At 37.1% G+C, this 17,422-nt stretch overlaps 1 protein-coding gene across 5 annotated transcripts in view; it reads left to right on the plus strand.

Annotated features, from left to right (window-relative positions):
* Positions 1-17,422, plus strand: part of UBR1 (ubiquitin protein ligase E3 component n-recognin 1) — a 72,576-nt gene that overhangs the window by 15,169 nt on the left and 39,985 nt on the right. For 4 of the 5 annotated variants that reach the window (XM_010580031.1, XM_010580027.1, XM_010580029.1 and 1 more), the window contains exons 4-15: positions 46-156; positions 5,226-5,356; positions 8,440-8,581; positions 10,173-10,235; positions 10,542-10,665; positions 12,709-12,816; positions 13,251-13,339; positions 14,155-14,253; positions 14,933-15,090; positions 15,537-15,636; positions 15,947-16,075; positions 16,924-17,104. In XM_010580031.1, coding sequence (XP_010578333.1) covers positions 46-156; positions 5,226-5,356; positions 8,440-8,581; positions 10,173-10,235; positions 10,542-10,665; positions 12,709-12,816; positions 13,251-13,339; positions 14,155-14,253; positions 14,933-15,090; positions 15,537-15,636; positions 15,947-16,075; positions 16,924-17,104 — 1,435 coding nt within the window. Of the gene's footprint in view, positions 1-45; positions 157-5,225; positions 5,357-8,439; positions 8,582-10,172; positions 10,236-10,541; positions 10,666-12,022; positions 12,143-12,708; positions 12,817-13,250; positions 13,340-14,154; positions 14,254-14,932; positions 15,091-15,536; positions 15,637-15,946; positions 16,076-16,923; positions 17,105-17,422 lie in introns of those variants that run through there. The other variant, XM_010580030.1, reaches the window with a different exon arrangement.

A 17,422-nucleotide genomic window follows, 5' to 3' on the forward strand; every position in this document is an offset into this window, starting at 1 on the left:
CTTTTTATGTGCATATTTTGTGACTGGAATACATGGTTTTTACAGATGCATAGCTCCACTGGAGGTGGATTTTGTGACTGTGGGGACACAGAGGCATGGAAGGCTGGACCGCTGTGTACTAAACATGAGCCTGGAGCATCAGGTTCTGCAAAAGAAGTAAGAATATTGCTTAAAGTGAAAGAATAAATATTGTAAATACTGCCTTTTTTAAAAAAAGTGCTTATTCCTGTATGTGAAAGTATGTATAGTGTATAATTCATGTAGCAGGTCCAATAGATTTGAATCAGGATTTCCTTGGTTAAGGTGTTTGTTGGGGTCAAACATATATATTGGACATCCTTTGTCTCCAAAGCAAAGGCAAAAACAGTACAACAGTTCCAGCTACTTGTCTTGTGCATTTCTGTCTTTGGTTTGAAATTAAAATTGCAGTCTCTTGCTCTTTTCTTTCCTATGTGTATTACTTGGTTCTTATTTACAAACAATTGGTTTCCCAGTGGTTAGTAAATGTTTAGATATAGTACTTCATTTTAATAATATTTTCTCTTTTCCACATTACTGCATTACTGAACAATTTTTTTTTGTCAGTTACTTCTGGTGTGTGATGTGTCACTATGACTAAAATAAGTCCCTATGCTTTAAAACTAACCTCTTATGCTAGGATGTCTCCTGCTTATTGTACCTCATAAAGCAGTGTATTAATGAGAAATATGCCATTTTATAAGTAGTTCTCAAAGAGAATGTAGGCAAATCAGTTGCTTCAGGTACAATTGTTTTTTTTCAGAGTCCTACATTCTGAGATAAATCAGGACAAAAAAAACCCCTTAGCACTCATCATTGCGAATAGACCCCTAATTCCTCCTGGTTTTGTTGCAAAAGTACTGTTCTTTATGATCTGGCCAAAAAAATCAAATGGAAAAGGAGTAAAGAGCACTGGTATTACAGAAAAATGAGACAAAGTTTTCCTTCACTTGTCCATACTTCAAAAAATGATGAATCTGAATGGATTTCAGGGATAAAAATAGTTGAAGCTCCAAGAAAGGTTCATCTGATTCCCACTGGGAGCTTGTTATTGTAATGTTCCCCTGCCTCTACTTCAGTGAAGTCTATTCTGCTGTGCAGTACTTACTCGTGAGTACTAAGCCATGGGCGGCTGATACCTACATATTACTTATGAAAACCTGTAATCAAGAGAGCCAAATTGTTTCCTTATTGTTAGAATACCCCAAAATAGCTATGGTATTGTTAGTTTTACTGCTGTCACCATTACTTACTACATATGTGTTTAATACTTTTTTCCAGCATGTTCTAGAGGTGTTTCCAGAATAAGAAACTAGCACAGTTCCTATCTGGGAAGTATGCATTTTCCTCCTTGTGTTCTGAAGGAAAATAGGGTGGGTTTTTCGCAATTCTAAATTTGTGGTACTGTTTATAAAGACATGGGAAGGTAGAGAACTCATGTGTCTACCAGCTTCAAAGCCACCTTTGGATACTATGGAAAACTTATGTTACAAGATGCTCAGTATCCGATTTCTAGCTGATTGCCAAGAGGTCCTTATCATATCACGAAGAGAATTTAGCAATGGTCTTAAGACAAAACGTTCAGGTCTCAGTTGAGAATTAAGTGTTTCCAGCCAAAGCATCTTCATTGCTCCTAGGTAAGTCATATTACTTATGTCTCAGGTGAGCAGTTTGTCTTACAGACAGTAGCTAGCATACATTATGGATTTCACCTGTGATGGCTCTCAAAAAAAATTACACAGATACCTGGATGAATGTGGACCCATGAGGCACAGTAAGAACTTTAACAAAGAGATTCTAAACAAAATAGATTGTATCTCCCAGCTTTAAAATTTAGGTCTCTGTATGAGATTTTCTAACAGTTGTTTCAGCACTTTACTTTTGAGAATAATAGTATTTTTTGGTTCCAACAACTCTGACCAGAGTCCCTAAAATGGTTTATGAAATGTTTACTTCCTGCTGGGGAACCTGTTTCTCTGCAAGGTATAGATTTTGATCACACAGGTCTGATATTTGCACCTCTGAAAGTATATTCTGCTTTTTACCTCACTTTCCTTTAGAACATCTTTTTCATAACAATATATGTAGTTATTATGCAGTCAGTCTATGTAGACTCTCTAGTAAAAAGGGCAGAAGTACAACCACTACAACAATAAAATGCATCAGTATATATTAATATATATACTATATTTAACTATTTGATAGATTGCATTACATGACCATCTTCCTTTTTTAATAAAAGACTTGTCTGTCAGGGATTTTTTATGACAAAGAGGTTTGTTGGTGTTTGAATTACCTCACAGTTCGTTCTCCATTTTGAGAATCAAGGACATTCATGATGTCGGAATTTTCTCAGGATATAGCGCTTATTAAAAGAAATGAGTTGTCTGTTCCAAATGCACTTTGCATCTTGCATATTTCTTTTCCAGCATGTTTTCTGATAGAAGTCTATCACATGCTTGTCAAACAAAAAGCACTCTTTTCTGGATGACCCTGACCAGTATTCCCTTAATTACTCTTAAGTGCAAAGGATATATCATGCTAGGGTGTTTATAAACTTACTCTGATCAGGTGGGAGCAAATAAGAGGAAGGATATGTTTGCAGTATGTTTGTCTGCTATGCAGAACATGGTAAAAATGTGCTTGGGAACTGGCTGCTATTTTTAAAAGGTAGATTAAGTTTAGACTTTGATTTACAGAATGACCTCCTTTTAAAAATGAGCCCTTAGTAGAGGACAGATTTCAGTCTACAACATTAAAGATAAGCACCAGAGTTTTTAGCCTTTCTGAGATAATGAGGTGAGCATTAGTAAAATACAGTACCCTTACAAAAATCGTACTTAAACCTTAGTTTAAAAAAAAACAACTTACAATGAGGAGATATTTACAAAACCTGGTGGCATGTATGTAATATGGGGCTCAGAAAAGCAATCCTTCATTTTAGAATCCACACTCCAGGCTTTTAGGAGTCATCCGTTCCCTATTGCTTCCAAATTAATGTCTTCACTATGCCAGAGAAATAAAAACTTTTTTGCCTAAATGTGTCCTTAAAACCAGATAACTTTAAGAATTCATGTCTGAGATAACATAAAAATACTTCCCAGGCACATTTGCTTTAAAAAAAAAAAAAAAAATTTGGTTGTTAGTTATTTTTAAACTTTGATATCTAAACATACTTTTTTCAGTCTTCTGCAATTTTGTTTTCTGAAGCTTTACCTGAAGCTTAAATAATTACACATTTTTGGGCATAGTTCTGAGGCAATTTTATTTTTACCCTTTCAGTCTACATTAGATGTATCTTAATTTCATTTTACTGTGACTTCTATTAATGTGGATAGCATTGGAGCTGGCATTGCATCATTTAACTTTTCACTATTTGTATGAGTACAATCCCCACTTTTAATAATTTATAAATCCTTTGATGTGGTTTCCTTTGATTTCTTCTACAGACTGAAGGAGAGCAGCATGTCTTACTACAAGGTTCTTGTTTGGAGTATCTCTGCATGGCTCTGCATTTTCCTCCAGCTCTATCATTTTTCCTTAACATACATTAATACTTAAAAAGCCGAACTCTTAAGAAATACTGGAAAAAAATTTAGTATATATACAACTCAGTTCAATTAGACTATTCTTAGCACTATAGTTTTTTCATTCTGCTCCAAACTTTAAGATGATGATAGCTTTGTCAGTCTGAGGAAAAAAATAATTACCCCAGACATTTACATTCTTAATTACCAAGATCTACCACAAGCTTATCCAAAATTATGTACACACAGTGATATTTATAGACCATGATTTCATTGGCAGACATTTTAGATTGTATGTTTGACTCCAAATTATTCTTCTAATGCTTATCGGGTCAGAAAACTGTTGTTCAGAGCTTTGGAAGCAATTGGTCATGTTAACGCATTTTTACTTCTCTTCCACTACCTTTTTAGCTTTTCCATCATATGGACACAACATAATTTTACTTGGGGTTTGGATTTGTTGGTATTTAGTGGTTTGTTGTTTTATTATTTTTTTAAGCAATCTGCTTGATAAATGTGAGTACAGTTGATTTAAGAATTTTTCACAAACATGATTCTTAGCTATATTAAACACATCACTCTTTCGGTTCTTTTATATTTAACATGTCAGGCTGTGTATTGCAGAGGTGAGTGCCCTTAGTACTTTGGGATTAAAAGTCCCATGTGAAAAGCTTTAGTCTTGGAAAGCATCTTTGTTTCTCATGTTTTTCTCACTCTGGCAAACATACATACTTAGATTTTGTAGGCAGTTTGGGTGATCCTAAAGTTATAGGAAACTTTGTGTAAATACCCTGGAGAATATCAGCCTCTGTTTCTGTGTCATATTTGTGTATGAAATCACTGGATTTGGTTGCATTAACATTAATAGCAACATTATATACCATTTATATATGCATATGCTGAAAGGAAGTTGGTATGTGGAAAAGGTCATCAGGGCCTTTGGATTAAAGCCCTCTTTTCACACCGTGTCATTGCAATGTATCTATGTCTTGTACCTGAATATTGATTGCTTCATTCTTAAGTGCAGATTTGGTAATGATTTTCTTTGTTATGACCTTAATTTCTCTCCTGCTTAAATGCTTATGGAAAGGATTAATAATATTATATGATGTAGACAATTCATTTAATGAGCTTTATCTGGGTGGATGGGGAATATGTCAGTTCACAGGGATATTTTGAATGATTTCTAGATCTGGGATGGGACCTCTGAAAAGAACAGATTTATGTTTCCTTGGATGATTCTGTTCAAGGAGTGTCATAAATGTTTGACAGAATACTCACACAGACGAGCAAGCAATGCAGGGGAAGAATTTTGGTCTGGACTGCAAACTTTTAATATCTCCAGGTGTACAGAAAGCTGTTAACCAGCTTTTTGTAAACTTAAGTTTAAAAAAAAAAACATTGAAGTTTCCTAACACATTTGGTGAGGCCTTTTGTAGTCTGTTCCTAGATAAAAACGGGATGTGGGGAAAAAAAAAAAAAAGTAGATGAAACTGTTGGAATACTACTGAAAACCCTTGGGATGAAATAATTTTGAAGACAAGAAATTAGGTGAGATTAATTTGCTTGAAAATCAAGAAAAGGCTAATTTCCTGAAACAAATATAGCAATAAGGTGTTCTACCAATCTTTTAATTTTTTAAATTTCTTTTCCATATTAATATTTTCTCCTGTTTTACAGAATTCTGAATGTCAGTTGAATGAAGAAATTATGGAGCACTCTAGGAGGGTGTTTCCCTCTGTGATAAAATACATGGTAGATATGCTTATATGGGAAGAGGAAAAGGAACTGCCTCCGGAGCTCACAATTAGGTAGGGAGTATTTCCAACTTTCTCTTCAAGGCATTAGAAACTTTGGTAATAATTTTGCCTGTGGTATTCTTACACTCATGCAAACATATTAGCGCCAAAATCCCTGTAAAGAGTCCTGTAGCATTTTTGACCTACAGTTATATAGAGAAAAGCTTTTGATACTTCGTGGGAAAAATAGTGCGTGACTGTGCTCCATCAGTTGTCAAGGGGAGCTGCTCCAGAGCTGGCCCAATCTGCAGTGGAGTGGCAGAACTTGGCACACAGTGGGTTTTCCGGAGGCAAGGAAATGCCAGGGCAGTGGAGAGGCCTGCCAGGAACTGGCAGCTTTTGTGGGAGATGCTGATGAGGCCTGGGCATTGCCAGAGCAACCCCTACCACCCCCACACCTATAAAAAGCAGCCTAGGGAGCACTAGCTACCAGGACTGCTGCGAACAGAACAGGCAAACAGAGCGCTGGCATGCCAGCCAGGACGTGGCGCGGCAGTTTGTGTGTAGTCACCCTACCAGCTCAAGAGGTGAGTTCAGCTGGTGGTTACCACCCTCTCAGAAGGAGCTTAGCTATGGTATCCATCTGGTGGAGAGCTATGTCCTATGCGCTCACCAGAATGGATGTGGCAACCCAGACGGAGCTCCCATGAAAACATGCAGCCATCCAGGTCCCAGGCTGCAGAGAGTGCCAGGGCCTTTCACGGGTAATGGATGGCAGTAGTGAGAACAGTTGTGTGAGGTGTGACCAGGTAGATAGTCTGCTCAGCCTGGTGGCAGAGCTATGAGAGGAAGTAGAAAGGTTAAGGAGTATCAGGGAATCTGAGAAAGAGATAGACTGGTGAAACCATGCTCTGCCCTTCCTAAGACAGAAACAGGAACAGCCACCAGAAAAAACCCAAGATCAAGGGGATCCTGTATCCTCCCCCAACCAGGCTGAAGGCAGTAGCTTAAAGGAAAGGAGTGAATGGAGGAAAGTCCACACTCGGGGTGGCAGATGAACCCCCTCCTGGCCCACCTCGCCTGCCCAGGTGCCTCTGTACAATAGGTATGAGGCTCTGGATGTGGAAGGCCAGTCGATGAATGATGTGGATGACGGTCCATCTATACCAGAGGTGTTGCCAAGGTCAGAAAGGCCTACCCCCTTTATCATAACCACCTCCACGAGGAAGAAAAGACAGGTTATAGTTGTAGGCAGCTCCCTTCTGAGTAGGACAGAGGGTGCAATATGCTGGACGGACCCTTCTCTTAGGGAAGTCTGCTGCATCCCCGGGCCCGGGTTAAGGACATCACTAGGAAACTTCCTAGCCTGGTATGGCCCTTGGACTATTACCCATTACTGCTCTTCCATGTTGGTGGTGATGAAGCTGCAACACATAGTCCAGGGGCGATCAAAAGAGACTTCAGGGCCTTGGGATGGTTGGTAAGGGAATCTGGAGCACAGGTTATTTTTTCCTCTGTTCTTCCAGTTGCAGGCAGTGATAGTGGAAGAAACAAGTGGACCCAGTCTATTAATACATGGCTCCGTGGCTGGTGTCACCACCACAATTTTGGCTTTTTCAATAATGGGATGGCCTACATGGCACCAGACTTGCTGCTGTCAGATGGGATTCACCTTTCCCAAAGGGAGAAGAGGGTTGGTCTTTGCTTAGGAGCTAGTGGGGTCATTGACAGAGCTTTAAACTAGACTTGAATAGGGATGGGGATGATATCAGGCTCGCCCGTGACAAGCTGTGGGATGACACGCCAAGGTTAGAGGGATGGGGTGCTAGCAAGGGCCCTCAGCCTGTTGCTCTGAGACATGCTGGGTACACTGGAGCACACTTGAAGTCTTACAGAGATGAACCAGGGGCTCCTGAGGTAGTAGGAGCCAACAGGGAAACACCAGGGAAATGCCTCAAAGGAATTAAGGGTTGTTCCTCTAAGAAGGTGACATGGCCAACAGCCCAGCTGAAGTGCCTCTACACCAATGCACGCAGCATGGGCAGCAAACAGGAGGAGTTGGAAGCCACCGTGCTGCTAGAAAGCTATGACATAGTTGTCATTACTGAAACTTGGTGGGATGAATCCCATGACTGGATTGTGGCTGTCAATGGCTACAGGCTGTTCAGAAGGGAGAGGCAAGGAAGGAAGGGCAGAGGCGTTGCCCTCTACATCAAGAACTGGATAGAGTGTGAAGAGCTGTCTCTGAAGAATAGCCATGAGCAGGTTGAAAGCTTATGGGTAAGAATCAGAGACCGTGGCAACAAAGGGAACCTTGCAGTTGGTGTCTACTACAGACCGCCCGATTAAGGGGAGCCTCTTGACAAAGCCTTCTTGCTCCAGCTACAGGAGGCATCGCGCTAGCAGGCTCTTGTCCTGCTGGTGGACTTCAGCACCCTGACATCTGCTGGAAGGTAGCATGGCGAGCTGTAGGCAATCCAGGAGACTCCCGGAATGCATTGAGGTTAACTTCTTAAGTCAGGTAATAGACGGCCCTACCAGCAGGGCTGTGATACTGGACCTGTTGGTCACCACCAGAAATGAGCTAATCGCTGATGTCAAGATTGGAGGCAACCTGGGCTGCAGTGATCATGCAGTGGTGGAGTTCGCAGTACTGAGGGATATGGATCAGGGGAAGAATAAAGTCAGGACACTGAATTTTAGGAAAGAAAGCTTCCATCTCTTCAAGAAATTAGTTAACAGGACCCCCAGGAAACTGCCCTCAGGGACAAGGGAGCAACCTGATCTAGTTGAAGATGTCCCTTTAAAGGTCCCTTCCAACCCAAACTATTCTATGATTCTATGAAAATTGAAAAAGACTGTTGTCACGTTAAAAAGACAAGTGGCATCATAAAACAGCAGAGAGAGGAAATAATAATGGAATAATCAAATAACTTAAAATCTCCTTTGTATTTGATACATGGTTTCTGTGGCTTTTTCTGGCATAGATGGTGAGGGATGTGTGTCTCTGACATGAAGAACATGCTTAATTTTCTTCTATAATTTTTTTGTATTTGATGTTTCTCTCAAGCTATCAAGTTAGCTGTTGCTTGTATTGGATAGGACTCTACTTACAATTTTATTTTCATTTGTGTGATATGTTGGCTTTTTCCTAGTAGAGAGAAGGTAGACAGCTACTACTGTGTCCTTTTCAATGATGAACATCATTCTTATGATCATGTCATCTATAGCCTGCAAAGGGCACTTGGCTGCGAACTCGGTGAAGCCCAGTTGCATACTACTGCCATAGATAAAGAGGTTAGTGCATTCTGGATATGGGAGAAAGTAACTTTTTAATCATTAATAAGTGCTACTATAGTCTCTTGATCATAGAATCTTTGTTTCTGAGATGCTGGAGCTTGAGGAGAGAGAAAGCACTTGCTTCAAGAAAGTTTTTAAACGGTATTAATTTTTTTCTTCAGTACAAAGATGCAGTTTCTTGCGAAGGGGAAGAGTTGGTTTATCTGAAGTTGCTCCTTTCATGTTTGGCATGTTTTCTTTACCTTTTTTTTTTTTGTTCTTAGCTGAGATTAATGTTTTATTTTAATGTATATTTTTCAGAAAAGTACTAAGTCAGCAATATGCATATTTAGTTATATTTACTCAGAAACGTACCTTACATTTTGCAAGAGTTAGTGCTTCTTCTGGCTCTGACTTCAGATGAAAATGTTAAAACTTCAAATTAAGCAAATGAAACCAGGAAGAATCCATGAAGGAATGTGGGTGAACCTGGCAATTTTACTACTTCATTTTTCAAACTAATGTCCCATGTAAAGACCTTACACTAGAAATGTAAATTTTTTTTTTTCCACTGGGGGGGAAAAAAGCATGATCAGAGTTTGAATTATCTTAATTGCAACCATATTTTTTCACTTCACAAAAGTACAAAACTTACTTGTTAGCATACAGAGAAACTGTCTATAGCTGTATATGTATTTGTTGTGTATTTACATATAAAACATCTTACTATTATTTGAATCCTTTTTTAATCTGTAAAAACTGTGTTTTCTTTTTGTGTTTCTCTTTGTTCAGGTAATGAAAGTTTAGTTGTATTTAGTTAGCAGTGTCAGTCTTAGGTAATTACAAATCTTGTCCTGCAGTTGCAGGTTTTGTAAAATATGTATATACATGCATGCTTATAGAGTAACTTTTAAAGGTTTTCATTATGAAGGTTCCTTTTGACTGAAATCTAAATTTTAGATCCAGAGTTGATCAGACTTCATTTTACAAAGCACCTGCTACAGCACAGGACTAGGTTGTATTGGTTTAATTATAACGGTTCCACAACATACAGCTACTTCCTCTCTTCTTGTGTGAAATTCTGCTCTGTGGAGAGCTTGTTTTGGAAGCCCATACCTCTGATTCCCTTTGGGTGGAATTTGAGATCTAAGCTCAACCTGTTCCTGGTTTTAATGAAAGAGCTATCAAACCCACATGTATGACATACCCTGGTATTTCATATACGGAAATAAGAAATAGTAGGAAAGATTGTAGAAAAGCAATTCAGGAGGAGTGTACTTTGTGCTAGGAAGAAAGTTGATATGGTTTGTGTGTAAAGTATTCTGTGGAAATCCCTCTCATCTGTTTTAATGTGTACATGAATTTTCCTTATCTAATAATATTAAGATACTCAGACTGTACTTAGTTGTTCTGTTGTTAATTTAATTAAAATAGCTTTTTCCTGAAGATAATTATGTTAATTTTTGTTTGCTTCTAGATGTCTAAAAGCACCATGACTAATGTTGGTCCTTGTTTTCCTTTTGTGTATAAAAAACATAGCAAAGGTCAGGCTTGTGACATTTTTGTTTTGTTTTATGTTGGTCTCATGGTCAATATTGTCTTTAAACAGGGTCGTAGAGCTGTTAAGGCAGGACATTATGCCTCTTGTCAGGAAGCGAAAGAAGAAATCAAGGTAACTTCCTAAAATATCTTTCTCACTTAAAAAACAAAAAAAATCAACCTTATAATTATTAATACCGAAGACTTACTTGTCTGCTGTACAGTCTTTAACTTAGTACTTCATATACTTTTATAACTTGCCTGTGAACTTTTTGAAATTGAATTTACCCTACCACATTTGGTATAGGTAGATACCTTCAGAAATAAAACGTGAAGCTGATTTCTTTTTATGCTTGGGAGACGTAATGGGTGTTGAAGACAAATATGAAAATTCATGTTACCTTTATTTTATACCTACTACTATTTACCTGACTCCTAGAGGCATTCTGAAAATGTTTCTCAACGACCACTTCACGTGGAGGTTCTGCATGCTGATGTTATGGCTCACCAGAAGTTTGCCTTGCGCCTTGGTTCTTGGCTGAATAAACTCATGAGCTATTCAAGTAAGCACAATAGATTTTTGTTACGATAATGCTATGTCAGTGTTTGAATGACTAGTTCTCTCAAAAATGTCTTTAGCAGTGTTATATATGATACTCCCTTATTAAAATACATTCCCATTCCTCCTAATTAGTAAATAAATAATACAGTAGTATGGATGCTGATATCCATCGGTATGGTTACAAATAGCAGTACTTTTCTGTTCCTTCTTGTTAAAATAAATGTCTTTCCCTGCTTGAGCTCTGTCTGTTCCTCTAGAAGTTTTTTATCCTCAGTTTCAGCATCACATGCCCTATTTCAGTGACTTCTTTGCTTAAAAGCTGCTCTTCCCAGTGCTGGTGGAAAGCTGCAGAACGTCTTGATTAGTGAAAGCATACATCCTCTGCCTGAATTAATTCCTGCTTCAGATTTGATAGTTGCGGTTAATTAGACAGTGTCAGTAAAACAAACAAACAAAAGTCTTAAATTAAAAATCTGTCCAGTAGTAGGAAGTCTATTTTAAACTTTCAGACATTGTTCTGGTGTTTGATGATGCTCATGGTTTTAAATACGACTTCTGAATCAATCTAATTTTGATTTCTGTTACTGGGTTTTGTCATGCCTGTGTTTTGCCAAACTAAAGACATTATAAAATTTCTTTTCACCATACAAATACGCATATATTAAGCTCTACTTGCTGCTTATCCTCCTTCTTGATAGGGTAAATCTGTTGGCCTGCTTCAGCCTCTTTTGTTAAGCTTGGATAATAAAGTGAATTTCTTTTTTTTTTTTTTTTTCCCAAACACTTACTTTCCAATATTTCCCTTGAAATACAGATATCAGAATTGTACCTTTTTTTAATTCCTTACAATATTTTACAAATTTTAGCTTTCTGTTTTTTTCAACATTGTATTTATTTCACTGATGGTATTTTCTTGCTGGTCTGAGTTCCTCAGACAGTTCTTTTAATTGGTACAAGGTTTTGACTGTGTGGTTTATTTCAAGGTTTCTAGTGAAAGTTTGATTTTTATACACGTTTTTCCTCCTGGATAACTTTTCTTATTATTTTCAATTTTATGAGATTACTTTATTTGAAATGCCAACTGACAGCTAATTATTCAGCTGTTGACTGTGTGAGTATAGACAAGTCAGTGTCAGTGCCCCAGCAAATCCCCCAAATTTTAGTTTTTTAAGCAATACTTCTTTAGCTGAGAGATAAGCTAAAACTAAAAAGGAGTCTCCCATGTTGGGTGTAGCATTTTGGCTTAGGAAATTGTTATAGGTTAACTGATACTTTATGTTTTATGAGAGTCTTCAAGCACAAAGATTGAAGTCTAACATTGCTGTCCATGTTCTTCTGGATTATATATGTAGGTGCTTGAAGAGCCTGATGTTCTGTACTCAGCTGGAACTTTTTGGTGGTCTGGTGGTTCCCTTTTCCTGGTTTTGCTTCAAGTGGTAGAACACTGATCAAGAAGCTTTCAATACTGTTATTTCCAGGTTGTCAGGAACTTTATTCATGGCACTCTACTTTTCCATTTGAAATGAGTAATGTAAAAGCTCATTTCTGAACGTTAGTACCCATGAGTGACTCTGATATGTTGATCCCCAAAACTGCTTCAGCAAATACTGTATTTACTGACAGGTGCAAGAAAATACAAAATAATGTTCTGAAATTCTACAAAAGACTGACTTTCAGGGCCCAAGGCAGGGACCAGCATAGACTTGCCTAGCCTGTTTGTTTCTGTGCTGACATAGTGGACTCTTCTTATGGATCTGCTTTGCAAAACTGTCTAAATGCTTTTCATTTTAAAATACTCTTTTGCATCACTGGATTTATTAAATAAAGTAGGTAAGAATAACAGGAAGAAATTAGTAAGGAGAGAGTATGTGGGAGTATGTTCACTGAGAAAAAAGTTTGTTAAAAATAATTCATACTTAAGTGCCTTCTTTTTTCCTTTTTTTTTTTTTTTTTTAAAGAACAGAATTTTGTAATTCTCATTGTTGGCTTGTATCATTTAATTATCAAAGCATTCTTGTACAAATGAGTAGTTTTATCCCTCTAGGTGACTTTCGCCAGATCTTTTGTCAAATATGTCTCAAAGAGGAAGCTGGATCTGAAAAGCCGTGCTTCATAAGCAAGTTGATGCTATGGGATGCAAAACTTCATAAAGGTTTGTGTATCCAGAGGCAAATTAATTTTTCATGTGTGTAACAAATGTGTAAAAGTAAATAAGTGCTATGCAGATGGAGTTACATTTCTTTATAATTTTTTCTTTATGGTTTTTATACAGCCTTTATTTTTATATCTGAGATAATTGATATTTTGTGTATGTATTTGCATCCTGAATTTTTCCTGCTTCATGTATTTTGAAGAATCTTTCCACAAGATGTAGCCTGACTATGAGTGACTTGGTGCTTACCCTCGGTTTTAAATACATACCAACAAATGTTAAAAATAATAAAAAATATTAATAACTTTGTTCATATACTTTGTTACCTTTTCAAGGATTTTAATGATTTTTAATTTAATAATCTATTCCTCTTTTCCACAAAAAGCTGCATCTTAGTACGATAAAGTGATGTGCATTGTATTGGCTCTTCACAGGGGCAAGGAAGGTTCTTCATGAACTTATCTTCAGTAGTTTTTTCATGGAAATGGAATACAAAAAACTTTTTGCTGTGGAATTTGTGAAGGTAAATGGTTATTTGTTTTTTATGCCATGAATTTTTACTAGCTTTGTAAAATTTCCCCCAAACCTGAAAATTTTTTCAATATAAATACTGAATTTTCAACAAGCAGAGCTTCAACAACTAGCTCAGCCTTTATAGACTGCATTAATTCCAATGTCATTGGTTTGTTCCTTATGATCATGTAGGTAGATATGCTCATTTTGAATGCAGTATTGTTAGTATTCTATGTATCTTTTGAAATGGCAGATGAACTGCAACTGAAACTGGTCTTTCTCTTTAAAAATTAGATACAATAGTTAAGAAATATACAAAACATGAGACCAAGTGTTTTTTGTTTTAGGGTGAGACTTTTTAATCCTGACAAAGGTGACTGACACTTCATGGTTTTCTCTGGACTGAAAGCAGACAAAAAATTACATTACTCATTGTACACATCTGTTACAGACAGCTGCTGAATAACTATCCATGCAGTTCACCACAGGAGGAAGACTTGTTTTATACTAAGTTAATGTCTTTATGGATCCTTTTTTCAGATATTTAATTTCTTTTCTTGGGGAAGATTTGTTGTAGGAGAAGAAATATTTTTGTTCCAATCTGGTAGAACAGTTAAATTCGTGCTCATCTTCAGTATTAAGGCAGTGGGGCACATATTTAATTGCTTTGGTGCACTGAGGAGATTGTGCTGGTTTTGTTGTTTGAACTGCTTCTATTAGAAAGAAAGAAGGACGTTAAGATGTAATTCTTGCAAATAAAAAGTAAACATTCCTCATTAACACTTGTTTTATTTATTTAATTTCCCCAATATTCTTTTTTCCTAGTATTACAAGGCATTGCAAAAAGAATACATCAGTGATGATCATGACAGAGTTCTTTCTGTGACAGCACTCTCGGTTCAGATGTTCACTGTACCTACTCTGGTATGTACAGCCTGTCTCCACTAGAAATGTAAAATAAATTTGAGAATTGCTAGCAGTACCACCTTTGCAGACTGCTGTACTTGGCAGAGAGTCGTTATGCATTGCTGAGTTGAAAATGAATGATTCTGAGATTGTTATGGTCAATATGAAAGCAAGAGCTTGAGTTTATGTGAAAATTCATTACAGAAGATGGAGGGAATGCAAACTTAAAGAAATTTAAAGACGTTTTAGGCAGCATCATTCTCTGCATTAACTTTCTGTGTTCATTTACTGTTCACATATACCTTCTTATGTAACTTTAAACACTTGTGGGGAGGGGCAAAAAAAAATGGTTAAATGTCTTTTTGTGGGGGTGAAATATTGTTAAACCCTGTGGGGGTTGGGGGAAGTATACTTGTAGGTTTTAAAGATTATGTTTCTTGCCTGAAATACTACTGTAGAAGTCCTTTTCTAAATGATTTTTCTGGAAAAAATAGCATGTCTGTCACATTGAAGCTGTCAGAGTGAACAAACATGCTAAGTAGATAGAAATTGTGTTTGTACATAGTGAATACTATGGGAGTCTTTGGAAATGCTTAAAATAATTTCTAATGAAAAAGACTGGTTTCAAAGGAAAAATTATTTTGACAGTTCTCTTCAACAAAAATAGGAAGAAAAAATTTTAATTTTATTCTTGCAGGCCCGACATCTTATTGAAGAGCAAAATGTAATCACCACCATTACAGAGACACTCCTAGAAGTGCTTCCAGAGTACCTAGACAAAAATGACAAGTTCAACTTTCAAGGTTACAGTCAGGACAAACTGAACCGGGTATATGCAGTAATATATGACCTCAGGTAAGTGTAAAGCTGAGAAGCTAGAGTAATTCTTAGAAAATTGGCAGTAGGATGAGGTGTTTCAATTCAGGAATCTGATGATAAAACTGCTTTAAAACAAAAAATACCTACTGTAGGACCATATGGGAAACTTGGTTTCTATTCATTATCATTCTGGGAAAGCTGTATCTGCATAGCATTTTCCACTCATTACTCTAATAAATGGAATCATGTAAAAGCACACCACCCCAAATACCTTGGAATTAGAAAAATCTGTTTATATCAAATGATGCAGTTGCATCAAGCAACTCTAGTGTTTGGTGAAAATTTTAAGAGGAGTTTGAGGTGGGGAGGGTGATGTAATGTGACGATGCAGTTGATTATTTTAATATAAAGAACACTTTAAATACAAGCATAAGTAGAAGACAAGTCTGAGCAAAAGGTGATAATGTTTTCTTTGGGAACAGGTATGTCTTAGTCAGCAAACCCACATTATGGACAGACCGTCTGAGGGAGCGGTTTTTAGAAGGATTTGTTTCATTCCTAAGGATCCTAACTTGCATGCAGGTACAACACATTTAAATAATTTCTTTCTAATAATATGCTGTTATAAAGATATTATAGCACTTTTGTTTGCTCGTCTTTTTGTCCATAGCAATATTGTGGATATAAACGTGCAATTAAGATGGTAAATGCTTCAGTCCCTGTCTTGGGTGGGTGAAAAAGTAATGTTTACTTTATAGAAGTAATATTCATCAATTTTAGCTACATGTATCTGAACAACCTATATTTTACCATTTGCTTATGGATTTTTTTTGTTGTTTTAAGTCTGTGATCACTGATTTAGCTTGAGTATTTTGTGGCATCTCCATTTCAGGGAATGGAGGAAATAAAAAGACAGATTGGTCAGCACATCGAGGTGGACCCTGACTGGGAAGCAGCTATTGCTATACAGATGCAACTCAAGAACATTCTTTTGATGTTCCAGGAGTGGTGTGCCTGTGATGTAAGTATATCAGTTGTCTGGGTTTCTTACATGCGTGCCTTTTGGGAATATTCCTGAGTGCTTTTCAATAGCAGCTTTTTAAAAAAGCTCACTATTGTTCAATACAGATCTCCACAAAAAAAAAGAATCTGAAATAATTTATCTGTGGTGTGGCAGAGAGATGGGAAGTCAGAAGATTATAATCATCTAGCTGACAAAGCTGCACAGGGTGTTAGGCAAATCATAAAGAGAAAATACATCTCAATTAAAGATTTCGAGAATTATGTTCATGGTATCACTGTCAAGTTTTAAGGTTCTGAAGCACATGGTGTTAATTTTTAATTGTAAAAGTGGACTGCAGAAACTTTGTGCTAATTGGGTAATTGCACTGTAAGTAGTCTTAATCAGTGCTGGAGCTCATCCCTGTGCTGGAGGAAGGGAGGAAATTGTATGATATGTTAACTTAAAGATATTTTGAAGTGGGTTTCATTTTGGGGTTTTTTTTTTTTGGTTGTTTTTTTCAGTAGGGACAGAAGGGAAGAACTAATAGCAGTTCAGGAGCTTCTTGATCCAATTTGGGGTGCAAACTATGCAAAATATTAAAATATTGCAGCTTAAATAAGCACATATATTTTTAGAGCATTTGACAGTTCAGCGTTTTTGAACAGAAGCATATTCTCGGTTAGCTTTAGTGGATGCTTCACTGCTCCAGTCCAGTACTTGTCAGTATTAAGAAACAGAGTGGTAATTATATTGTGGCTTTTTAGTAACTGTTTATGCTGTCAGAGGAAAAAAAAACAAGTGAGGAATTTTAGTGCATATATATATGATTTTTAAATATAATGCTATGCATTTATTGTAAATTCTAGGAAGAGTTGTTGCTCAAGGCCTACAGTGAATGTCATAAAGCTGTGATGAGGTGCAGCACGAATGGCCGCTCACGGGAAAAGACAGTGTTTCACTTGTGTGGCCATACTCTGGAGAGCAGACCTTACAGAGTGTCTGCAGATCCTGTCAGCATACATTTACCTCTGTCTAGGACTCTTGCTGGTAGGTGGTGTGTTTTGTTTCAATTGCTATTTGAATTACGTTTATCATCCATCCCTATTTCTTTACTCTGGAAAGCATTTAGATTAAGTGCTTCACAGATCAGTTGTGCTCTGACTTTCTGACATTCTCACTATCAGGCAATCCTGTTCCCCAGATGTCCCACTATGGGAAAGTTTTTCTCAAAAAAACATTTGCCAATGAGGTTGGAGGACATTTTTTAAACAGGAGAGAGACAAAGTCAGGCGAGAAGGAAAAGTTTCATGGTTTAATGACATCTTCAGTTTTCTCTGGACTATTTGAATTTATGTGGTTCTGTTT

The sequence above is a fragment of the Haliaeetus leucocephalus genome, unplaced genomic scaffold (genome assembly GCF_000737465.1).
Source record: "Haliaeetus leucocephalus isolate CR32 unplaced genomic scaffold, Haliaeetus_leucocephalus-4.0 Scaffold696, whole genome shotgun sequence".
Lineage (NCBI taxonomy): Eukaryota > Metazoa > Chordata > Aves > Accipitriformes > Accipitridae > Haliaeetus > Haliaeetus leucocephalus.